Consider the following 26,583-nt stretch of genomic DNA (forward strand, 5'->3'; position numbering starts at 1 on the left):
TAAGTCCCTTTCTTAACATGCAGGGGAGGGGGAAGAGCAAGAGGAGATGCCACAGTACTTTTTTTAAGCATCCAGCTGTAATTCCAAGCACAAGTGGAAAGGTGTTATGAAACTTTATTTTTCTTATTGGCCATCAAGTAGTTATAACAATTGCAATAATATACACCTATGCAGTCTGACATTGGATCTGAACTAACACCAAGGACTTTTACCATTATTCTTACAGTAATGTTTGTTACTGAATGATGTGAATTGTGTAACTGCTCATTTGTAAGTCAAATTTAACGTATCTATTTATACATGAATTTTAATGTGCACATCAGAAAAGCAAATGGAAAATTTAACTATGCATAGACCCTTTACAGTGTTTTAAGCTGTAGAAAGTTATTTGTTTGCTTCTAGTTCAAGTTGCCTGTTTCTTTACTGTTTTTATATTCTACCTAGTTTTAAGATAATGGGTAGTATGATCACATGTTCAAGCCCTACTCCAGATATTTGAATACATAATCTACACTTGCCACTGTGCAGTACTGAATGCTGCACCATCAGATGAGATGTTAAACTGAGGCCCTCTCCGCCCCCTCAGGTGAATGTAAAAGGTCCCATTGCACCATTTGAAGAGCAGGGGAGTTCCTCCCGTGCCCTGACAAACAATTATCCCTGAACCAAAATTACATTGATGTCTGTGGAACGTTGATTGTGCAAATTAGATGCCGCACTTGTCTACATTACAGCAATGACTACAATTCAAAATTGTGTATGGTGTGTGTTAGAGAGCCATTGGACTATTTTACCATAGATTCTGAATTTTTGTAGTAATCAGTAATGGAAATTCTAATACCACTTAATAACAAAGAACTGTTATGTGCATAGGCAAGGATTTAAGTACTGGCTAATTTGTACCAACCTCAATATCCTGATGATTAGAATTTTGCTATTTAGTTTTATTAGGGAAGCCATTCTAAGTAAACATAGTGTAGTACCCAAATTTAGGGTTATCAAATCAGTATGCATAAGAGCATGAGGAAGTAGTTTGGATATGCTTTGTGACTGGTTTTCTGCTTCCCCCACTGGGTGTGATTCCATTGGTGCCTTTGGCTTCCACTACCTCACCCAAGTGGCTGTCCTGAATGTGTGGCCTCTGATGGTGCCTGGCAGCAGCCTAGTTCTGCACACAGCTGACTTTGAATAGGGTTGCTAGATTGTGCTCGAGTAAGATTTGTGGCTGCTTTGTCTTTTTTTTTGGTGACCCTCCTTTCCCTAATCCGAAACTCCTGAATACTTATGCTGCTATTGATGCTGTACCTGAGATTGGTGATCTCCATGGTCAGCATACCTCTGCAGTTCACTGAGCCAATTGGGGAAGCTTTCTGTATTGTAATTAATTTATCTATATCTAACATGCTTTTGCTAGGAGTTAGCAAAAGTGTACTCATGAAGTTATGGGTAGTGCCTTAATGTTGCTATTACTAAGTCTATACTATGTGCAACAAAGCAAGCACTTTTATTTCTGGAAGTTGGTGAAACTGACTGAAGGCAGGTTTGTGTATTGTTATAGCTGTTGTCATATGTATTTGATAAGATACATTTCAGGATACAGAGGGCTGTGCTGAACAGAAAATTATTAATGGAATGTATTATGTACATAGGGTGGCTGTACATAGCAGCTCTATCAGTATCTACAGACAGGCTGTTCTTATAGATGCTAATGAATCTAATATTTGTGCTTATTTTGGGTCTGCAAAACTTGGTTTGTCACCATTTGTGTGGATGCTACTGTCTTGATTCACCCCCTCCCTCCCCAAATGAGTGGGATACATTTCAATCAGTGCTAGCTGACTGAACCACTAGAATTACTGGCCCTTTTAAAATGAAATCAGTGTAGATGGCAATTTATGAAAAGGTTTGGAGATGGGTTCTATTTTGTTTCTATAGAGGGTGGTCTTTTGAATAGATCCTCATAAGGCATAGGATTATTGAAGGGAGTATTGTAGCATCTTCCTGGGTATTACAGGAGGTTAGGGAAAACAAGCACCGTTTTACAGTTTAGTGAGTAAAGTCTCAGTTGACTAAAAGTCCTAAGCACAATAAATTTGAGGAATAGCTGCAAGAAATGAAAGCATGTTGCACTTTTTAGTATTAGTGCAGTTGGGTATTATTAGGAAAAGGAATGCACATCTGCAGTCTTGTACGTAGAGGCACTTATCTGCTTGCACTAGTACACATGGTAATATAGGAGCTGTTGTGTCTTACTGAATATCAACCCCCCGGGTTCTGAATTGCATATAAATACACACCATCCCACAATCTAGGCACCAGCCTTACTAATGGATTGGTTCTTCCTCTAAGCTGGGGGAAGTCCTGCAACGGAAGCGTCAACAATAGTTAACAGGCACCTAAAGTGGATATTCCTCATCCCTTTTTAAAATAATAAAAACAAACTGGCAATTTGAACAAATACCAGAAAATGCTGGAAATAATCAGAGGGACAGTTAGCACCTATCGAGAGAGAAGAGGGTTGGTGATGTTTGGGGCAGAGCCTCTGCTGACAACGTTAACACGTCTTTTCTCTCCAGCAGATGGCGACTGACCTGTTGGGTGTTTGCAGTATTTTGTTTCTCATTTATGGATTTATTTTTCTATGAACATAGTTGCTTTAGTTACCTTGTCATCCTAGTTAATTCTGTCGTCCTCGTGTGCTCAGCGAGCGTAGACTCGGTGCTCTGTCTCTGAACGCCACAGCAATTCTTGCAAATACCCCATGAACTGCGGCAGTTCAGGAAGTGTGAAACACACCATCCATGACATCTCATTGTTTGATCTGAGTGTGAGATTCTTTTCTCCTATTTGCGCCTGCTACTTACGTTTCCTTTTGGAATATTTAACTTGTGTTTTTCTTTTTTACAGTTGGACGTGTCATTAAAAAATTGCTATAGGGACCATTATTCCTTAAAACAGGAGGCAGAGTTCATCCAATGCATTTTGGTGGATCGGAAGGCACATTGCTTCATAATTCTTGAAGTAAATGGAACTCGGCTTCTTCAATTTGATGCTCATGATTTAAATGCACAAACTCAACTCGAGGCCGATGACCTATACTGTCAGTTCACACTTCCTTAAAGTAGCTACAATTTTAAAGATCACATTAGGTAGAATATGTTATTTTGTCTTCCCTGTGCCTTTAAAAAAAATAGGTTAATGTTGTCCAGATATTTTTTCTGATTTTTTAAAATATATATATATATATATACACAACAGCAACTTGCATTTATATAGCGCCTTTAACGTAGTGAAACGACCCAAGGCACTTGACTCCAGAGTTATCAAACAAAATTTGACACTCAGCCACATAAGGTGATATTAGGACAGGTGACCAAAAGCTTGGTCCAAGAGGTAGGTTTTAAGGAGCGTCTTAAAGGAGGGGACAATGGCAGAGAGCTTTAGGGAGAGAATTCCAGAGTTGAGGGTCTATGCAGCTGAAGGCATAGCCAATGGTGGAGTGAAGGAAATCAGGGATGCACCAAAGGCCGGAATTGGAGAAACACAGATCTTAGAGGGTTATAGAGCTGGAGGAGGTTACAGGGAGGAAGGGATGAGGCCTTGGCTATATGTACATATTCCATCTTGTTTTTAGGGCTCAATACTATTTAGGTCTGTACAGACTGAAATATCAGCAGAAATTCTTCAGAACCCTCAAAAACGATTTTACTCTTGAGCAAGTTTATTAACAAACCTGAAAATAATGTACTTACTGTATTTGGTAAGGGAACCATTACACTAGTGAGACAGGGGCAATCTTCATTTTTCTTCCCCATCCCTTTATCTACTTCGCTGCCTTTTACTTGAAAATATTTAATCCAAGATAACTCAATGAAATGTTTAAAGAAGTGGCTTGTTGAAGCGGAATTGGCAGGGGCGGATACAGCTCTTGAGGTAACGTGGCATTAGATTTGCTCTTGAGGGTGAATTCAGTTATTATGTCCCTGCTCCCTGAAATTTGCTTCCAAGCAATCTTTTATTCGGTAAAGGTGTCAAGATATAGAGCCAAAGTTGGCAAATGGAGTTGAGGTACAGATCGGCCATGATCTAATTGAATAGCAGAGCAAGGTAGAGGGATTGAATGGCCTACTCTTAATCCTAATGTTCAACTTTCTATCTTCCTTACCCTCCCGGTCTTCCACAGCCTTATTAAACCCTACTTCTTTGTCCGTGCCTTTGCCTCTGATCGGTGTTCACCTTCGGAAAGCACCCAGCCATGTTTCACCCAACGAGCGCTACGTAAATGCAAGTTGTTTGGTGCAATAGGATTGTATCACGCACATTTAAGGACATCGCCTTCACATCCGGCCAAGGGGAATCTAGTGCTGCAGCAAACCCGCTCCCCTTGCACTGCCCTATCCTTGCTCGATAAGAGTTCAAACTTGCGGGTATTTTTCAAGTTGGGGTCCATGGACCCTTGGGGAATCTGTAAGCGTGTACTAAAGGCCCTACCCAACGTGAAATCTTACATTTCTGTTGGCGCATCTGTAATTCACAGAGCACTCCAGGCGCAGGCTGGCTACTGGTGTAAAGTAGTAGGGGTGAGTATTTTGTTACAATGTGAGCGTCACTACTAATTTATTCCAGACGATCACTAGAGGGCAGCAGGTCACCAAATGCTCTGCCTCGCAGCTCATTGGTTCACTCGGCCTCAAATAAGGTTTTTGACAGCTGGAGTGACTTGCATCAGTTCTTAAAATGTATGGCTAGTGATAGTATGCAGGGCAAGGAACGTCAAATATATACATTTTCTGTTGGGCAGGAGTTCCCACCACCAATAAATGAGGTTTAGGTATTGCGATGAGTATGCTACACCCGTATTACAGAACCTGTATTGATACCAATAGCATCTGACACCAAGTTCTGCATTTCACCTTTCCCTCTGCCTCTTGATAAGCGCAATGTTCTGTTGTTAATAATAAGACATTTACTCTAGTGATTGCACCAACAACCCCGAGGCAGATCGTGCTATCTTTTGGAGTTTTTTAGGACAAGGTCTGCAGAAATATATGCAGTTTTCTCCCACAAAGAAAAGTTTGAAAACTCACTGGCTTAAATTCACAACCACCAGAAACCAGCGTGCTTCCACCCAACAAAAGAGAATCGGTGTTCTCCACTCACACCAAGAAACAAGATTAAATAATAAAACTTGGCGTCCATTGTTTTCTGATTACGCCTCTGTCAAGTGCCCTGGGATTTTTTTTCTAAATTAAAGGCGTTATATAAATGCAAGTTGCTATTGGTCAGTTGATCATACCTGGTCTAATAGATTTCACGACTGCATTAGGTATTGTGGATCTAGAACCCTTTGAAGAGGAAGAAGTACTTTCGAGTGGAACCAGGACCTTTGATCATACGTTGATCAATGACAATGTTTTTCTTTCATGTAGTTAAGAGAAGTTGGATAAAAAAAAACCTGGCGTAAGATTGCTAGTTGCTCGTCTTCCTTTGTCTCCTCATGCTGCCCATCACCTACTGCTCCAGGCGACTCCCAATGTGAGGAGGTATGTATGTGCAAGTGGGCAGGAAAGGTTCTGCCTCTGATATTCCAGCCCTGTAAGAAGTTAACTCGCGCTCATTTGCTGCTTCCTGTTGCGATACAATTAAAATTGGGAACTCGGGCGAACGCCTGTATTTCTCCATTCTATAGAAATGTATGTTGATTCTCTAATGTCGTGCTGACCAAATTTCCCAGACAAACCTAGGGCACACTAATAAATTAACTAGAAACCAGCCAGTCAAAGGTGTTTTTAATTATAGGATTCAAGGGTATGGGGCTAGTCTGGGATGATTTGCTAATTTATACATAAAACACGATGCTCCATATAGAATGTTTTTGTAAAAAATAATATGCAACTTTAAACATTGCTGTTGCCTCGGGCTCTCAGGACATTAACTTAACATTAATGGTGAAATGTGTAGCTCGATCAGTAGGTGGCACTGTTACTCTGTACGAGGCTTAGAGAAGAGCTTTCCATTTATAGGTATAAATGATCCTTTGCACTACAGTGGTGTGACAATGAATCACCCCGGATACCAACCTTTACATTAGCAGTCATCTATTCAAAATGACTTGTGACACACAATTCTACAAATTAAACACTGCGAACAATAATCTGGATCGATCTGTAGCACTTCATTATCTTCATGTCATACTTGTTTTCTCTGATCACTGTTCCTTTCTATCCAGCACCAAGTCCCGCTCACCTGTCACCCCTGTCCTTGCTGACCTATGTTGGCTCCGGGACGCCCAACACCTCCAATTTTAAATTTTCATCCTATAAATCCCGAGATGGCCTCATTTCTTCCTATCTCTGTAACCACCTCCAGCCCTACAATCTCCGCAGAACTCTCAAGTCAGGTTCTGGCCTAATGCCCCACCAGCTATTACCTTCAGCCCTCCACGGCTCTAGGAACACTTCCCCCCCCCCCCCCCCCCACCCCGCCCAACCCCTCCGCCTCCTTTAAAACCCTCCTTAAAACCCATCTCTTTCACCAAGCTTTTGGTAACCCCTCCTAATAACTCCGTCTCTGAGTCCCTGTCCATTTTTCCTTTATAATCTGTGAAGGCCCTGTGACGCTTTTTCTAAGTTAAGGCACTAATACAAGTTGTTGTTTTTGTTCACCACTAAAAGGTAGAACATATTTCCTTATCCATAACGATGTAATCACAATGTTACCTACAAATGGAGAGGAAGCTAAAAAATGAAATGCTCACTCATAACCATATGCTGCCCCAGTTAGTCAGAATCTGCAACACCCATCTGGCAGTTTCACAGAGTGAAACTTAATGTTACGGTCAAATTTCAGCTTTTACTGACAGGTGGAGGAATACAGTTGTTATTAATGTGTGACCCTAGTAGGAATTAGTATCCTGTTTTGGCAATCACCCCTTGTAGACACTATCTTTTCTGTTACATAGAAATGCTGGCAAATAAACACTATTTTACACCATCCACCTCTTGGAGATGTGCATCAGTGCCCAAACCGTCATTGGTATGTACTCATAAGTACATAAGTATTCTGCTCGTCACCATCAGACTCACCATGCTTGAAATGTGATAGTCAATTAATCAGGATAACAGGCGCAACCACCTAAAGGAATTAAGCATGAATGCAGGAAGATATATATTTTGCACTGTGTTTGAAATAAACAATGGCCAATTACCACAATATTATTAATGGTCGATTATGTGATGTTCGTAACAAGGAATAGTAGGCAGAAATCCACTTTTAATTCTTTTTATTTACTCTTCAGGCTTGGATATTTAGTTATGGTTATAAAACATTTTTTGGCTTTAATTTCATTTAATAGCAAACAAGAAAATAACTGAAGAAGAATGTTCACCAAGCATTATATTATAAGTGAAGACAATTAGAATATATATATATATATATATTGTGGCACGTGGTCTCAGAAAAACTTTCCTCAATTGGCAATAAAGGGTGAAAGAAGCTGGAATTCATCCGCGTTACACAGGCCATGAAATGACATCTCTTGGCACCAGTATAGCTGAACTGTTTACATTTGTACAGGGAGTAGAGGCTGTACTTTTTCCTTTTCAGTCAAGGTTTCTTTGAGTTCACCAGTTTTATGCACGATTCTTTTCAGTTTTTCTTTTAGAAAATTGACATCTATCTAAATAGTTTACAGATATAAATCAAAATAGGGCATTTGTATGTGTATGAAACAGGTACAGTTCAAATAATTAAAATGTAAATTGTCTTGGTTTCTGTTCTACAACTTTCATACATACCTGCAAGTATAAAATGCAAGTAATACAAACTTTGTCCAGAAGATTTCAAAGCCATTTTTGCTTCCTCGCCAAATACCATCAAATATACAATTGTATAAACATATCCCAGTGGCATTTGATCTTATCCCACTGTTACTTTCTATCTTTTCACTTTCGCCTTCCCTTCCCCAACATGCTTCAGTCCCTCTTGCCTAGCTGTGAACTCCCCATAGGGTTACAGTAGCTAATAATACCTATCACACGCACGATTTTTGTATATAAATGGAGGTTCATTGGGTCACGCTCTAGGGGGGTTTAGGCTGTTTGCTGTATCTGCAATACAGCGGGCTCGTCTGTCTCCTCGATGTGTAGCTCTATATCTGACTGTGGGCGTTTTGCTTGGTCTTTTTGCTGGTCTTCAGGGAGGCCCTCCAGTAAGGTCTCGGCCTCCTCTATGCTTTCCGCCTTCATCACAACGCCCTGGTCGTTACTGCTTTCCGTCGCAGGTTCCACCTCTTTTATTTCCTCTTCTGCCTTTTCTGCTGTCTCTTTAACTTCTTCAGCTGCTAAAGAGCTGGGGGTTATTTCCAAATGCACTTCGGGGAACAAGCTGTCTTCAGCAGGACTCGACGGGTCGGCTTCCAACGTGACCACTGTGTCACTGGGGCTCTGCGGAGGTGTCTCCCCATTCCTAACCTTTTTCACCTTGAAAGTCATGGGTGTTACTTTGAAGCTGGAGGACTTAGCCGACTGCTGCTTCTGTTGACTCGGGGTGAGCGACTTCTTAATCTTCTCTCGTCTCTCGGGAGACACAATCTTTGTGCCGAACTTATTCATCCTTTTCTCAATGTTCTCGCGGGAAAATGCCTTCTTGATGCTGTCTACTTTTTTCATACTTGATCTCTTGATTTTCGCAGCCCTGGATTGTTCCAGCTTTTCAGATTTTTCTCCATCATGTATCTCTTCGTTGTCCTCACCCTCGTGGATGTCTTCGTCCGAGGACAGCTCCAGTGATGGAGGGGTATCTTCCACGGCTTTGTTCTCGTCCACACGTTCCTCCTCCGCCGCGTCTGCTTTTGGCTTTTCAACAAAAAGGTTGGCAGGGATCTCTGCTTCCTCCTGCAATCATTCACCAAGTTTAAAATCAACAGTTGCACACTATCCCATAAACTTAAGCAAAACTATGGCTGTTTTTTTAAAAATTAACTGAACAAAACTGCTCCTTTTTAGCGTTTCACTGTTTTGCTTTTTATTAACACCCAGCTGGCTCTATATTTATTGCTTAAAGGTGTTCAAAAAAGCAACTGAACTACTTTATAACTGATTTAAAAAATACACTCCAGAAAACTGAGGGAAAATGAAACTGACTTTAATTATGAGCACATTAACCTGGGGATATGTGTGAATTTCAGAGTAAGGCTAGTATAAACTTATTTTTTTCAGAATTAACGCAAATTTGATTTCATTGGGAAATGTAAGCAGGTGCCGAGTGCGACTCTGTTAAGCACTAACAAATGACGATCGAAAGTTTGAGGACCATAATCCAAAATCCAAAAGTCTAGTTAGTCAACAGAATCAGAGGAAATTCGAAATTCGTCAATACTGAAAGATAAAATTGGCTGTCATTTGTTGTAATTGTTCTTCATTTAAAATGTACTTTTCTTCTGTTGACTTCATATATGTTGGCCCGGTCTCTTCTCCCCCCCCCCCCCAATTTCCAAGCACTCTCGTTGCAGGTTGATGGTACCTAATAGCTCAACGTTAATCCGAACCTTATACTTTATTAACCTACAGATGTAAGCCGATCGTTTAATCTACGAATTAAGGCCGTGTTGATAAAAGCTACGCTTGAAAGGCAAGTACAATTCGCAACGTAAACTGGTAGGTAATTCTTGTTATGACATAGGGTATTTTAATATACATTTTCTTCAAAATCAAATCTGGAACGCTATCAAGGTCCAAGAAATCAAAAGCAAAATAACTGCGACTGCTGGAAATCTAAAATAAACGTCCCCCCAGAGTTATTTAAATTGGGAAAAATACCCGTGTTGTGACTCATTCCCCTACAATCTCGGTCAAATGGATGATGAAAACTTACACAGTCCCGTGAAACTTAAAACGAATCATTTTCACAAACACCAAATGAATTCTATGAATTTGGAGTGCATTTTAAAAGCTATTTTGAGGTGTACAGTTTCAGGCAGGAAGATTGCATACTTTAATGCTTTGCGATCCAACCCCGTCCCACCCTTCCCGAAAAAAGGCAGAGCACTGGGCTCGGGGTCAGTGAGGTTACAGCACAGCACAGCACAACCCGCCCTCTTACTGGACGAACAGAAATGTTTTCACTGCAAATTGCCCGACACACCCCACCCCATACCTGCTCACACAACGGAAACAGAGATCAGTCCGCGATATAAGGACCTGAAAGTGCATTCCTCTAATCCCATCAAGATACATTAGATAGGGCGGGGACGGTGATGGTTAAACTGCTAGCAACTTCAAACATATTATGTGAGGAGGGAAAACAGACTGTGTTGTGATAATTCTTTCAAAGTAGAAGCCGTGCGAAATAACAAATGTTTTGCAGCTTTCACCGAACGGATATAAATGATTTCAAGACCCAAATATGCAACATATTACACGTTATGTTTATCACTTGTAATCCTTAAAAAGAAGTTTGTGTCCAGATCAGGCAATTATGGATCTAAAGGGCTGGGCTAATGCAATGTGTAAACAACTCCAACTGTAAAACACCAAGTGCATGTTAATTTCTGAAACATGCAGACAAGAAGTAAGTCACAGTAATGGAGTTTTGCAGTCAGTGGGTCTGCCACTGACTGTCAATCTACCACTGACAGTTTTCATTTCGATGTGAAACACTTTAACAAGTCTGCAGCAATACTTTTTGTAGCTGCTCAATAAACACCGTTTTATGTTGAGCATGATTCTGTTAATTGCAAAGTGTCTCGGTGACGGACGCAACGAGCCGCCCTTTGCACCGAGGCGGCGGCTCCCCCAACCCCTCTTACCTGGAAGATCAACACTCGGAAGTTGTTCTTCTTCAGCAGCTGCGCCTGGTTGGTCTCCAACTTCTTCACCTGCACCGTCTGCTTGTCCAGGCGCTCCCGCATCTCCTTGACGTTGTTGCTGACTTTGCGCGATTTGTCCAGCAGCTTGTTGACGGTGTTGCTGGTCGTGCTGTGACTCTTGGACAGTTTGGTGATGTCGCTCTGGATGCCCTTCACCGAGCTCTCCACCTCGATCTGCCGGTGCTCCATCTTCTTCTGGTTGTCCTGCACCGTGTCCAGCATGTTGACTAGCTTGTCCAGGAGAGCCAGCACCGTGATGGCGTTAACCTGCGAGCCCTCCCGCATCGACTCGGTCGAGATCGGCCCGGCAGCGTGGCCGGGACCCGGGCTCGGAGACGTGCTGGATTCCAGGCTGGGGCTGGGTGGCGGGCTGGGCTCCGTGACTCCCTGGACGGCCTCGGCGCTACTTTTCTCCGCTTGCACTCCGTCTTCTCCCATCTTGACAATCTCCACAAACTTTTATTTCCCCTCCCTCTCCCTGCGCTATCTCGACTGTGCTTCCTTCAGTGTTTGCTTCCTTCTGCAAAGACTTTAAATTCGCACCCCTCCCTCGGCTCGGTTCAGTTCGGCTTCCTCCTTCCCCTGGGGCTGTTTATTGAAACTTTCCACAGTCGCCTCGCAAGCGACCTAGTTACGGAAAACTCAAAGCTCCAGAGCAATACGTGTCCGCCAGTAACCGTGCCTCGTTGGACGCGGGGGGTTGGGCTTTCCCTTGAGATGATTTTTTTTTCCATAAATGCCATAACATTTTGCAAAACGCCTGGATCCTGCGAAAGCAAATCATCGGGAGTCTGGCCCCACTCCCGCCGCTGCTATTGGCTGCAGATAGAAAGTGGGGAAGCGCCGATGTGACGCCTGGGTTTTCCTGGACGCTGTCCTCGCCTCTTAAATTGGGCGAATGTACCGGGGATTCGCCGCGCCTCCCGCTATTCACAGGACACCCAGACATTACACACATCGGTGACCTCTATACACACTGTACATGCACCGCCCTGCAAAACGAACTTTAAAAATAGCTGGTTGCAATAGGATAAAATCTGCTTATTTCTTTTTTTTAATAAAATCTCTCACAAAATGCAAACTTTGCACTATGGAATCATGTGATAAAAGTCCGAACTGAAAATAAAGATTGGGAACTCGTGTTTTTTCAAAGGTGCCGAGAAGTTGCAGCGCCTCGCTAACACTTGTCTGGAGGTTGGACCGAGATAGCTTTAGTGTGTTTAAAGGTCTCCTCCAGGTGGCGGCAGACTCCTTGCGTCCAAACGCTTGACACGGGTGGGAGGGAGGGAGGGACCTGGTGGCATGTTTAGCCCGTGATGTAATGTGTTCGGAACAGTTTACCAAAGTACCTCTAGTTTTCAGCACTTCATACACTCTGTGCTCATCCAGCCGCGTACACTGTGTTTCACGCTTAGCATTCATTGATTGCAAACTTACTTTTAATGAAACTACTTTGCACTCCACACTGTCAACAAGCCACCGACCTCCCGTTTTAGTTGCGACAGCACGCACCTTTCCACATAGGTGCCTAGAAAAGTTCCCATGACCTTACTCACGGGATATATTCCACATGTCATTGTTGCATTGATCCAAGACAAGTACTTGTGACAGTGAAAAGCAAAATACCGCAAATGCTGGAAATCTGAAAGAAAATGCTGGCAACACTCAGCAGGTGTGAAGACCTTTCAGGTCAGAACCCAAAGACGATAGACGTGCTGGCATAAGTCGGGGAGCGTGTTTGGCAAACAGCCACATTCAACTAGTACTCAGTACAACACTTGGAAACGAATTATCATTGTTGTTGAAAATAATGACTTTGAAACTGTGATTTATTGGAACAAAACGAATAGCTAATGTAGTTACATTAATTGTGTAATGTGTCATCCAGGCTGCAACAGTCCATACCTCCTTCCTCACATACAAACGTGCACACTTGCCTGTGTTTACACAATTGGTTTCCATGTACTGTGGTTGTCAGATGGCAGACAAATAGCAGTAAACAGGATTTTCTTCACCAGCAACATATGCTCTTGGCTGGTTAATCCCTTCATAGGCACAACCCTGCATTTATCTCCTCTGCTTGAGCAATTGTTCATGACAGATATTCTTGAGCTTTATAAACAAATTTACCTTTGAAGAACACGACCTTTTTATAGTGTTACAGCTCCTCTTTTAAGGTGATTTGACAGGATTCATCATGTTTTGTTTTAACGAACGATGATGCATTAAAATGGATGAGCTCCAGCCAACAGTGAGTGAAGGCTTTCTGTGCCAATCTCATTTACACTCTGTATATCGCTGTGTCTGACTGTGTGTGTGTCTGCCTGTCCCTGTCATTGTGTGTGTCTGCCTGTCTGTCCCTGTCATTAACTGTGTGTGTTTGCCTGTCTGTCCCTGTCATTAACTGTGTGTGTCTGCCTGTCTGTCCCTGTCATTGATGGTGTGTGTGTCTGCCTGTCTGTCCCTATCATTGACTGTGTGTGTGTCTGCCTGTCTGTCCCTGTCATTGACTGTGTGTGTGTGTCTGCCTGTCTGTCCCTGTCATTGACTGTGTGTGTGTGTCTGGCTGCCTGTCCGTATCATTGACTGTGTGTCTGCTTGTTTCTCCCTGTCATTGATTGTATGTCTGCCCTGTGTTGGTCAACTGGCACCCATGGAACTGCACCTCTGTATTAATCAGTACTGATGTGGAGATGCCGGTGATGGACTGGGGTTGACAATTGTAAACAATTTTACAACACCAAGTTATAGTCCAACGATTTTATTTGAAATTTACAAGCTTTCGGAGGCTTCCTCCTTCCTCAGGTAAATGTCAGGAACTCCTCGAAGCCTACGCATTTATAAATCACAGAACAATACATGGTGATTACAGATAGTCTTTGCAACTGCCCGTTGCCAAGGCAATCACAGTGTTCAGACAGAGAGGTGTTACCTACAGAGCCCCCAAATATACAGTCAACAAAAAAAAACAAAAAAACAAACAGAAAAAAAAACAGAGAGAGAGGCAGAAACATCCGGAAGGCAGAGAAAGCCAGCAAATGACCCGTTATATTAAAAACAGATAACATTTGTTCGCTGGTGGGGTTACGTGTAGCGTGACATGAACCCAAGATCCCGGTTGAGGCCGTCCTCATGGGTGCGGAACTTGGCTATCAATTTCTGCTCGACGATTTTGCGTTGTCGTGTGTCTCGAAGGCCGCCTTGGAGTACGCTTACCCGAAGGTCGGTGGCTGAATGTCCCTGACTGCTGAAGTGTTCCCCAACTGGGAGGGAACCCTCCTATCTGGCGATTGTTGCGCGGTGTCCGTTCATCCGTTGTCGCAGCGTCTGCATGGTCTCGCCAATGTACCATGCTCTGGGGCATCCTTTCCTGCAATACTCAACACCAACAACAGCCAATCTCCAGACGCCATCCTACAACTCATCCGCTTCATCCTGGATCACAATGTCTTCACCTTCAATAACCAGTTCTTTACCCAAACACACGGAACAGCCATGGGGACCAAATTTGCACCCCAATACGCCAACATTTTCATGCACAAGTTCGAGCAGGACTTCTTCACTGCACAGGACCTCCAACCAAAGCTATACACCAGATACATCGACAACATTTTCTTTCTATGGACCCACGGCGAAGAATCACTAAAGAGACTACACGATAACATCAACAAGTTCCATCCCACCATCAAGCTCACCATGGACTACTCCTCAGAATCAGTTTCTTTCTTGGACACACGAATCTCCATCAAAGACAGGCACCTCAGCACCTCACTCTACCGCAAGCCCACGGACAACCTCACGATGCTCCACTTTTCCAGCTTCCACCCTAACCACGTCAAAGAGGCCATCCCCTATGGACAGGCCCTGCGAATACACAGGGTCTGCTCAGACGAGGAGGAACGTGATGGACACCTACAGACGCTGAAAGACGCCCTAGTAAGAACGGGATATGACGCTCGACTCATCGATCGACAGTTCCGACGGGCCACAGCGAAAAATCGCATAGACCTCCTCAGAAGACTAACACGGGATGCAACCAACAGAGTACCCTTCGTCGTCCAGAGCGGAGAAACTACGCCATGTTCTCCGCAGCCTTCAACATGTCATCAATGACGACGAACACCTCGCTATGGCCATCCCAACACCTCCACTACTCGCCTTTAAACAGCCACCCAACCTCAAACAGACTATCGTTCGCAGCAAATTACCCAGCTTTCAGGAGAACAGCGTCCACGACACCACACAACTCTGCCACGGTAACCTCTGCAAGACATGCCAGATCATCGACACAGATACCACCATCACACGAGAGGACACCACCCACCAGGTGCATGGTTCATACTCCTGTGACTCAGCCAACGTTGTCTACCTCATACGTTGCAGGAAAGGATGCCCCAGAGCATGGTACATTGACGAGACCATGCAGATGCTGCGACAACGGATGAACGGACACCGCGCAACAATTGCCAGACAGGAGGGTTCCCTCCCAGTCGGGGAACACTTCAGCAGTCGGGGACATTCAGCCACCGACCTTCGGGTAAGCGTACTCCAAGGCGGCCTTTGAGACACACGACAACGCAAAATCGTCGAGCAGAAATTGATAGCCAAGTTCCGCACCCATGAGGACGGCCTCAACCAGGATCTTGGGTTCATGTCACACTACACGTAACCCCACCAGCGAACAAATGTTATCTGTTTTTAATATAACGGGTCATTTGCTGGCTTTCTCTGCCTTCTGGATGTTTCTGCCTCTCTCTTTTTTTTCTGTTTGCTTTTTGTTTTTTTTTGTTGACTGTATATTCGGGGGCTCTGTAGGTGACACCTCTCTGTCTGAACACTGTGATTGCCTTGGCAACGGGCAGTTGCAAAGACTATCTGTAATCACCATGTATTGTTCTGTGATTTATAAATGCGTAGGCTTCGAGGAGTTCCTGACATTTACCTGAGGAAGGAGGAAGCCTCCTAAAGCTTGTAAATTTCAAATAAAATCGTTGGACTATAACTTGGTGTTGTAAAATTGTTTACAATTAGTCAGTACTGTCAGTAAAGCAAAGGAGAAAATTGGAAGGGATTTTTAAAAAATGGAAGACACACAGGCAATGACGGCGATAGACAGGGTGTGTGCATTTGTGTGTGTAACGCCTCAATTTTAAAATTCTCATCTTTGTTTACACATCCCTCCTCGGCCTGGCCTCACCCTATCTCTGTAACCTCCTTCAGCCCTACAACCCTCCGAGATCTCTGCGCTTTTCCAATTCTGGCCCCTTGTGCCTCACCGATTTTAATCGCTCCACCATTGGCGACCGTGCCTTCAGCTGCCGAGGCCCCAAGCTTTGGAATTCCCTCCCTAAACCTCTCCGCCTCGCTCTCCTCCTTTAAGACGCTCCTTATAACCTACCTCTTTGACCAAGCCTGTCCTAATATCTCCTTATGTGGCTGTGACAGATTTTGTTTGATAACACTCCTCTGAAGTGCGTTGGGACGTTTTACTACATTAAAGGCATTTTATAAATGCAAGTTGTTGATGTTGCAAGAATGTGTGTGTGTTTCATTTAAAAAAAATCAGACTCCAACTGACATGGAATTGCAGTTTCCCTCTTCCTCCACTAAAACTAATGACTAATGCAGGGATACAATTCCATGAGTGCCCGTTACAGTTTGGCACTTTTCCTAAATGGCCATTCATCATGTGTGAGCTTAGGCAGTGAGAACTGGCAGGCTATTTAATCACGAGTGAGGGGCATCGCAACTGAGCCCAATGCTGTCTTCATCTGTTGTACAGATCTACTTTCCAGCAATGGGCAAAGAAAGTGGTCAAGAGCAACAATACCGGATGATTTTTCCCCTCCCTCCCCCTGGGAATGCTGAGGTCAATTGTAGCAAAGCAATTGCTGCTTCAAAGATATTTTCATTTACCCATATTGAGTTAAGTTTTAGATCTTAAGTGTCACTTCAGTTGTTCAGTGTATTTTTAATTAGTATTTATGTGTAATTTTGGTTATTTTATCTTAGTTATGAAAGAACTTCTTCACTCAGAGGGTAGCAGGTCTGTGGAATTTGCTGCCCCAGGAAGCTGTGGAAGCTACATCATTAAATAAATTTAAAACAGAAATAGACAGTTTCCTAGAAGTAAAGGGAATTAGGGGTTATGGGGAGCGGGCAGGAAATTGGACATGAATTTAAATTTGAGGTTAGGATCAGATCAGCCATGATCTTATTGAATGGCGGAGCAGGCTCGAGGGGCCGATTGGCCTACTCTTGCTCCTATTTCTTATGTTCTTATGTTCTTAACTTTTTTGATTATAGTTTTAATTAACAAGTGGTTATCATTATAGTTAATGAAAATCATACTGCATGTCATTTTGAAGAATGAACAAAGTGCATATTTTATAATGCCCCACAGCCCTGCACCCCCATATGTAGTGATAAACCTGCATCAGCAATAAACATTACCTGATCAAAAACACTGACTATGGCTATTATACAAAATGCTTTGTGCAAAAGTTCCATAAAAAGCAGTGTTTTTCACTTGTAAATTTATACATAATTTTGTAGTGTCCTTTAAAATCAAGAGATCAGTAGAAATGTCAAATTACTTGCGATCGGTGAATCACACAAGTTAGGATCAGTGAGTACAGTAATGCTTAATGTTCGAAACAATACAAATAGTACCTCAGTTTTAATATTTTTACAGGTAACTTGGACCACCAAAATAATTTTTACTACGGTATATGAGATGCAAAGGTATATTTCACCTGTAAGATATGCATACTTTCAAGTAAGAAAACAGAAGGTGATACAGATAATGTAATCAGCGCAGGGCAAGTGTGGTTATTTTGCCTTCCTCACACATGACTCATGTCGGTGATATTGTTTGGGTCCCATTGCTGGAGAAGAGGGCAACTTGATTCACATTTTCCCAGAATTGGGCACCCATCTGTAATAGAAAAGGATTTTTTTTATTCATTCATGGGATGTGGGCATCGCTGGCGAGGCCAGCATTTATTGCCCATCCCTAACTGCCGTTGAGAAGGTGGTGGTGAGCCGCCTTCTTGAACCACTGCAGTCTATGTGGTGAAGGTTTTCCCAAAGTGCTGTTTGGTAGGGAGTGCCAGGATTTTGACTCAGCGATGATGAAGGAACGACGATCTATTTCAATGTCAGGATGGTGTGTGACTTGGAGGGGACTGTGCAGGTGGATGGTGTTGCCATGTACCTGCTGCCCTTGTTCTTCTAGGGTGGTAGAGGTCATGGGTTTGGGAGGTGCTGTTGAAGAAGCCTTGGCGAGTTGCTGCAGTGCATATTGTAGATGGTGCACACTGCAGCCACGGTGCGCCGGTGGTGGAGGGAGTGAATGTTTAAGGTGGTAGATGGGGTGCCAATCAAGCGGGCTGCTTTGTCCTGGATGGTGTTAAGCTTCTTGAGTGTTGTTGGAGCTGCACTCATCCAGGCAGGTGGAGAGTATTCCATCGCACAAAGCATGCACCAGAGCATGTGGTGCTTACGGTTAAGCTCTGCTCACACTGACACTAGGTCCAGGACCAGTCTAGTTGGCTCTATTCATTAAGTAGATGATGTACAATCTTGAGGCTACACAATTGCTTCGAGCAAGTCTAGAATGAGGGAAGGCATATTTTAGGGAATACAGTGACAGTAAACAGAGACTAAGAAAACAATTCAGAACTGCCTATTGCTGCAGTAATATTTTTATTTTTGTCATCTTATGAAACGTTAGTACTGGAAATGTATATTTCAAATGAGGATCCATAACAGAGCAAAACAATGCCCTAATTATCCTTTGTCATTATCAAAAAGTACGCGTGTGATCCTTTATAGTTACTACCACTTTGGTCAATGCGACACATTTAAACCATTGTTTTTCACTAACCAGCCTCGGTGACCTATAACTTATTGATAAAAGTTGTTCATAATGTGTTCATGTAAAAGGTGCATTTTGAGTTATGCAAGTGCATAAGCACACACAATATAAAATAGGATACTTCACTAATGACACTTATTCTAGGATATCTGTCTAAACTGATTGTTGACTTTTTTTTTAAATGTTATGGTGTGTAACACTGTCATGTATACACTACTGAATTCAGATAAATAGCATTGCCCTTCTAATATAAGGTTTTTTAAGCTCACTGGCCTTGGTAACAAGTGACTAAAACAATTATGGTAGAACCTCTTGGTCATTAGCTCATAGCTTCCCAAAATTAATTTTCAATAACAGCATAGAATCCTCATTTTCTCTACTTAACATAGGTAATATCTGACTGAACATTACAAATCGCTTGCTTTTTAAAAAAAATCCAAAGCACGTTTCATCTTTAAAAAATTCAGAAACATCACAGAAGTATTTATTTTCCATTAGTCCAGCTGTATAGTACTTCATGTGCAAATTAAATCAATATTGTGATATAAATCGTTAACCATTTATTTTTTATTACAGAAAAACACATCAAGACAGTATATACTATTTGAAATATATCCAGACATAATCAAATATAACTGTAGTATATGTATTCATTGGTGTAGTATACCACAAATGCAAGGCAACATGTGTTGTTCCATTTTGTATGATAATCAATAGTCCGAGCTTTGTGTAATTATTTTTGCAGCTGTACAATCATGCTTTTTTTAAATTAATCTTGTTGATGCTCTTGTTGTGTTGTCGGAACTGTAATGTGTTGCGTTTTGCTTCTGTCTTTGAATTCTGTTGCCCCTAGGACATTTTCTGCAGATGGAAAACAAAAATATTACTTATTCATAGAGTAGGAGAATTATCTTTTACTTCAAAGCAGTTTATATATTTTTGCAACACATTTCCAATTGAGAATAAATGGCTAAGAACCCCTGTGTATTGTGGAGGCAGTTTAAGTCTTTTAACATATACATGACTTTTTTGATATATATAGATAAAGTAAATCAAAAAAGTCATGTATATGTGTGAACTTGATACTCAGTGCTATATATTTTTAATCTTTGATCCAATGGGTGCAATTTAAGTGAACAGAGCAGGAGACACACCTGTTCAGCTAAATGAGTAATTTGAATAATTGTAACCTAGGTGAAGAACCAAGGCCCTTTTGTAAGGCACCATTATTCAGTTCTGTGGACATCTGCAGTCTTCGAGCATCGTGCTCTAGGGTGATTCTTCATGTGTGAGTGTTCACAGTGAATGTAGGCTAGCTTATCAGTGCTGGAGACATCACAACCAAGACCAAACCTGTTCTCACCACTGCCCATACACACAAACTTTCCAGCAGGAATCACTGCATGGTGATCAGGAGTACACATCCTGGCTGATTATTTTTACCCTGTATGTATGTTATATAAACTGCTAAGCAAACACACAAAGTAAACAATGGCTCTTTTTCAATGAGTCTTATACAGGAGACAGGAAAGACAGGTCCTGCCACATGCTTCTTGGACTGTACCAGAACCAGTTCCCATTGCTATGTAAATACAATCCAGTTTTAACTGCTTCAATATTGATTTCAGTCAGAAAAAAAGCATCATTAAGTGAGGTCTCACTTTTCCAACATTTGGGGTCTTTTACAAAAGAGCAAACCTGCATGAAGTCCCAAACCTTAGTCCTTGAACTGAGAATAATCAGGCCACACAGAACTGCAAACCAGTAGCCTATGTTTGCAGTCGAATCAGCAATTCAAATTTCCAATGCTCTGAGGAAGCAACGGAAATTACTTCAATCTACTGATTTTAATGTGTGCTGCTGCTGAAGCACTGATAACTCCCTTAGAGGCCTGCTTTTCCCAATACTGCTACTTTCACTTTCTCAGTGTCCTCAATGATGCCTCTAAGGAGTCTGCTTGCCAGGCCCGGCCTAGCTCAGATTAATATGAACATTGCAGAGCTCCTCCTACAACTCCGGGCCTGTGAGAGTGCTTGATGCTGACCCTGGGTGCCTGAAATTAGACAGTGCTTCATTCCAAAGATTGACATCACCCACTTAGACAGTGCAAGAAGATACAGTAGTTATCAGAGAAATGCCCGACTATCAAACTCACTAACAATTGTTTGGTGAAATTATCTGATTAAAATTACCTTGTTATGCAAAGAACTACAACCAAAATGATGGCCACCTGCACAGCTCCAATGATGGATGCTATTAAGACATACTGAAGTTTTCCAGCTCCAGGAACTACATACAAAACATTAAACTCCTTTTGTTCACAGCGTGGTCCTTTAAAACCTGCTTCGCAGCTGCAAAATGAGAATAAATGGATAGAAAATGAATTGATGTTTACAAAGAGATCACAAAACTTTGAAGCATTACTGTCTTGTCTTAAACATTACCTGCAAGATGGTTCCTGTTTATTAATCAAGTATTCACATTTTCCATGTAGACAATGATCATCAAAGAGATTGGGACATGGGATATATAGTCCCCGGGCAGGTTTTTCTAATTTATTGGCATTTTTTTCTGGAATATAAAATGTAAAATAGGAAGTAAATAAAAGATGATGGAAGACTGGAGTTGGAAGAACTCTATATGGATTAGACAGGGTTGGGTTCATAAGAACATAAGAAATAGGAGCAGGAGTAGGCCAATCGGCCCCTCGAGCCTGCTCCGCCATTCAATAAGATCATGGCTGATCTGATCCTAACCTCAAATCTAAAGAACACAAGAAGTAGGAGCAGGACCCGGCCACTCAGCCCCTGGGCCCACTCCGCCACCCAAAGGGCCTTGACCGATCCGAACTCAGCTTCATGTCCAATTTCCTGCCCGCTCCCCGTAACCCCTAATTCCCTTTACATCTAGGAAACTGTCTATTTCTGTTTTAAATTTATTTAATGATGTAGCTTCCTGAGGCAGCAAATTCCACAGACCTACTACCCTCTGAGTGAAGAAGTTTCTCCTCATCTCAGTTTTGAAAGAGCAGCCCCTTATTCTAAGATTATGCCCCCTAGTTCTAGTTTCACCCATCCTTGGGAACATCCTTACCGCATCCACCCGATCAAGCCCCTTCACAATCTTATATGTTTCAATAAGATTGCCTCTCATTCTTCTGAACTCCAATGAGCAGAGTCCCAATCTACTCAACCTCTCCTCAGTATGAACCTCACCTTAGAAAGCATGACATCAAGATTAGATTGATCAGAGCACAAGTAGAATAAATTGCAGCAAAGGAAATTCAGAGAGAAGTGAAATAGCAGTAAAACAAGATATAACTGCTGTGAAATTGAGTATTGCAAAGGCAATCCAGCTTTGATGTTCTTGGCTTTTCCATGAAAATACTGAGTGATTGACTACAGTTCTATTGGTGTGTGTTCCCCCCCTCCTCCCCTCCTCCCCTCCAACTTTCTCTACTGCTCTCCTGAAGGTGCTGAATCATGCTGTGGGATAGCACCACAGATATCTGTTGTCCTCCAGTACCTCACACAAGTGGCCATTCTTCATGTGCAAACCTAATCAGTGAGCGTGGAGGGCATCACATTTAAACCCGATCTTGTTCTCGCCCTTTACAGTCACTGCATAGCTATCAGAAACAGGAACCCTGTTGATTTCTCTCCCTTTCTAGCTCACTGTGGCCAACTGTAATGCCCTCACTGCCACCCTGACTAAGAGCAGCAACTTAGCACAGAGAACATTTTAAATTCCTAAAAATGATCATCTTTTCTTATCTGTCTTGTTTGCAGGCCATAATGCAAAAAAAATTCTTGAATAACATGACTACTTTAATGCTGTAGAACTGCTAAGTGCTGAGTTTTGCACTCAGACATGAAAAGATCACAATAAGTGACACGCTGTAATATTTTTCATTTTAGAAACCATAACTTGTGGAAATGTACAGAACTCAGATGTTTCCTAGGTGCTAATATTATTAGAAAAAAAAACTTAAAACTTTAATTTTTTTTTAAGTTTGTTGCTGAAAAAGCTACTGGTCCTCAAAAGGGTTTGATATTGAAATTCCTACCTGTGTAATCAGTTCTTGCATAAAGCCCATCTTCAGTTTTTGTACCTGTGGTCACATTCTCTGTTCAAAGAAAGTTGGAAATTTGACTTAGCAACAGTGCAGTTGCCCCCGACGAGGGAATGCTACCTGCATGATTACATAACACATTTCTGTCCTGTGACTCTTTCCACTAGTTCTCTCTACTAGTAAACATTTGGAAAGTAAGCTATACATTTTCCCTGTTAAAATCAACAGGGAATGACCGGCATTTTATTTAACTCAATGTGTTAATTAAACATTTACACAAAGGCCTTTCACTTTAAGCCTCATTCCTAAATTAATTATTCTGAATGTAATGCGCTGGCCTCTGAGTCATGTGTAAACTAGTAAGATTGGAGTTGCTACTTTATGGAAGGTAATTTTCCAGAAAATTTTTCCCTGATAAAGATAGGCCATTAGCTACAAATAAAAGATGTTGAGGATGCTTGGAGCATTGATGTGTTCCATAAAGGTAGCTTTTTAAAAATTGTTGTTTTTCGCCTTGCAGGTTAGTCACGTTATCCTTTGTTGATCAGGAAGAGCAAATGAATTTATGGACATCTCCATGGACACAGTCAACGATTGATCCTCCAGGCAGCCAGCTCCTTCCATGTATGGCTTTGCTCCCTACTCTGAGCAACCTCACAAAGATTGATGACATTTACCCCTGGGGAATCCTTAGCTTACTAGCATTTCCAAAAATAGTTGTCCATTTAGAAGATAATACAGATATATGAATGTTGTTGCTTGTTATATGATCATATTTGTTTAGAACTCCATGATTTGAAAGACTCTGCAATCTGGGTCGAGAAGGATGAGTTGATTTTTAAGTTATATTGTATATATTCTGACTAAATCTCTCTATGGGAGTCAGGTTAAAAAGGTGTTACAGGATATATATAGTTTTGATGATAGTGAGGAACCTATAACTATTACAGTAATTATTTTATTTCGAACAAGTAAGATCATTTCATTGCCATTTTTAACTTTACATTTCTGTCAAACTATCAAACAAGTGTAACTGTGCTAAACATTTTGTCAGGATCAGTAATTTTGGGACAAGTGCCTGAAATTCAGTAGTGATTAATTTTTGTTCCTTATCTTCTGCCATCAAGTTAGTCATAGAAAGGTTACAGCACGGAAGGAGGCCATTTGGCCCCTATCCCCGTAGCCCTGCAAATATTTTCCTTTCAAGTACTTATCCAGTTCCCTTTTGAAAGCCAGATTGAATCTGCCTCCACCACTCCCTCAGGCAGTGCATTCCAGATCCTAACCACTCACTGTGTAAAAAAGTTTTTCCTCATATCACTTTTGGTTCTTTTGCCAATCACCTTAAATCCATGTCCTCTGGTGCTTGACCCTTCCACTAATGGGAACAGTTTCTCTCTATCTACTTTGTCTAGACCCTTCATGATTTTGAATACCTCTATCAAATCTCCTCTCAACCTTCTCTATTCCAAGGAGAATAAGCCCAGCTTCTCCAGTCTATCCAAGTAACTAAAGTCTCTCATACCTGGAATCATTCTAGTAAATCTTTTCTGCACCCTCTCTAACGCCTTCACATCTTTCTTGAAGTGCGGTGCCCAGAAGTGGCCATAATACTCCAGTTGTGGCCGAACCAGTGTTTTATAAAGGATCATCATGGCTTCCGTACTTTTGTAATCTATGCCTCTATTTATAAACCCAGAATCCCGTATGCTTTTTTAACTGCTTTCTCAACCTGCCCTGCCACCTTCAACGATTTGTGGGCATATACCCCCAGATCTCTCTGTTCCTGTACCCCTTTTAGAATTGTGCCCTCTAGTTTATATTGCCTCTCCTCATTCTTCCTACCGAAATGTATCACTTCGCATTTTTCTGCGTTAAATTTCATCTGCCACGTGTCCGCATATGCCACCAGCCTGTCTATATCCTCTTGAAGTCTATCACTATCCTCCTCATTGTTCTCTACACTTCCAAGTTTTGTGTCATCTGCAAATTTGGAAATTGTGCCCTGCACACCCAAGACCAAGTCATTAATATATATCAAGAAAAGCAGTGGTCCTAGTATCGACCCCTGGCGAACACCACTGTACACCTCCCTCCAGTTCGAAAAACTACCGTTCACCACAACGCTCTGTTTCCTGTTATTTCGCCAATTCTGTATCCATGCTGCTACTGCCCCTTTTATTCCATGGGCTTCAATCTTGATGACAAACCTATTATGCAGCACTTTATCAAACGCCTTTTGAAAGTCCATATACACCACATCAACTGCATTGTCCTTATCAAAAAACTCTTCCAAGTTAGTTAAACATGATATGCCTTTAACAAATCCATGTTGGCTTTCCCTGATCAATCCACACTTGTCCAAGTGACTGCTAATTCTGTCCCTGATTATCATTTCTAAAAATTTCCCCACTACCGAGGTTAAACTGACAGGCCTGTAGTTACAAGGTTTATCCTTACACCCTTTTTTGAACAAGGGTGTAACATTCGCAATTCTCCAGTCCTCTGCACCACCCCCGTATCTAAGAATGTTCAGAAGATTATGGCCAGTATCTCCGTAATTTCCACCCTTACTTCCCTCAGCAACCTAGGATGCATCCCATCCTGACTGGGTGACTTATCTACTTTAATTATAACTAGCCTTTCCAGTACCTCCTCTATCAATTTTTAGCCCATCTAGTATCTCAACTACACCTTCCTTTACTGATACTCTGGCAGCGTCTTCTTCCTTGGTAAAGACAGATGCAAAGTACTCATTTAGTACCTCGGCCATGCCCTCTGCCTCCGTGAACAGATCTCCTTTTTGGTCCTTAATTGGTCCCATCCCTCCTCTTACAACCCGATTACTGTTTACATGCCTGTAGAAGACTTCTGAATTCCCTTTTATGTTGGCTGCCAGTCTATTCTCATATTCTCTCTTTGCCTCTCATTTCCTTTTTCATTTCCCCTCTGAACTTTCTATATTCAGCCTTGTTCTCACTTGTATTATCAACCTGATATCTGTCATACGCCCCCTTTTTTCTGCTTCATCTTACTCTCTATCTCTTTTGTCATCCAGGGGGCTCTGGCTTAAGTTGTCCTACCTTTCTCCCTCGTGGGAATGTACGTAGATGTACCCGAACCATCTCCTCCTTAAAGGCCGCCCATTTTCCAATTACAGTTTTGCCTGCCAATCTTTGATTCCAATCTACCCGGGCCAGATCTGTTCTCATCCCACTGAAATTGTCCCTCCTCCAATTGAGTATTTTTACTTTACAGTGGTCCATGTCCTTTTCCATAGCTATTCTAAACCTTATGATACTAAGATTGCTGTTCCCTAAATGTCCCCCCACTGACACTTGCTCCACTTGGCCCACCTCATTCCCCAGAACCAGATCCAGCAATGCCTCCTTCCTCATTGGGTCGGAAACATACTGGTCAAGAAAGTTCTCCTGAACACACTTCAAAAATTCCTCCCCCTCTTTGCCCCTTATATTACTACTATCCCAGTCTATATTAGGATAGTTGAAGTCCCTCATCACTACTCTATGGCTTTTGCACCTGTCTGTAATTTCCTTGCAAATTTTACTCCTCTATATCCTTCCCACTAGTGGGTGGCCTATAGAATACACCCAGTAGTGTAATGGCACCTCTTGTTTCTTAGTCTCTCAAATCCCGCTGACCTCATTGGATGGGGGAATATATCACATTCTGCTAATATCTCTATGGATAGTGTCAATACGCTCCTTGGTTTAGTTGATAGGGGCATACTTGAATGCTACAGAA

General features: G+C 42.1%; 2 protein-coding genes across 2 annotated transcripts in view; both read right to left on the bottom strand.

The window, feature by feature from the left end:
• Nucleotides 1-7,265: 7,265 nt before the first annotated feature.
• Nucleotides 7,266-11,582, bottom strand: LOC137323807 (caveolae-associated protein 2-like). The gene is made up of 2 exons (XM_067987759.1): nt 10,808-11,582; nt 7,266-8,894 (listed from the first exon to the last, which is right to left on the bottom strand). The coding sequence occupies exons 1-2, from the start codon at nt 11,303-11,305 to the stop codon at nt 8,091-8,093; spliced, it is 1,302 nt and encodes a 433-aa protein (XP_067843860.1). The 5' UTR covers nt 11,306-11,582; the 3' UTR covers nt 7,266-8,090.
• Nucleotides 11,583-18,557: 6,975 nt separating this feature from the next.
• The window catches only part of tmeff2a (transmembrane protein with EGF-like and two follistatin-like domains 2a), a 58,914-nt gene continuing 50,888 nt past the window's right edge, over nt 18,558-26,583 (bottom strand). Inside the window, exons 7-10 of the mRNA XM_067987761.1 lie at nt 22,813-22,872; nt 21,191-21,317; nt 20,939-21,097; nt 18,558-19,607 (exon numbers count right to left, since the gene is read on the bottom strand). Coding sequence (XP_067843862.1) covers nt 19,511-19,607; nt 20,939-21,097; nt 21,191-21,317; nt 22,813-22,872 — 443 coding nt within the window. The 3' untranslated portion in view covers nt 18,558-19,510. The remainder of the gene's footprint in view (nt 19,608-20,938; nt 21,098-21,190; nt 21,318-22,812; nt 22,873-26,583) is intronic.

Source organism: Heptranchias perlo, chromosome 7 (genome assembly GCF_035084215.1).
Source record: "Heptranchias perlo isolate sHepPer1 chromosome 7, sHepPer1.hap1, whole genome shotgun sequence".
NCBI lineage: Eukaryota > Metazoa > Chordata > Chondrichthyes > Hexanchiformes > Hexanchidae > Heptranchias > Heptranchias perlo.

Coding starts and splice junctions, on each gene's coding strand:
- LOC137323807 (XM_067987759.1), bottom strand. CDS start 11,305: ATGGGAGAAGACGGAGTGCAAGCGGAGAAAAGTAGCGCCGAGGCCGTC. Junction 8,895..10,807: donor TCCGAGTGTTGATCTTCCAG/GTAAGAGGGGTT, acceptor GAATGATTGCAG/GAGGAAGCAGAGATCCCTGC.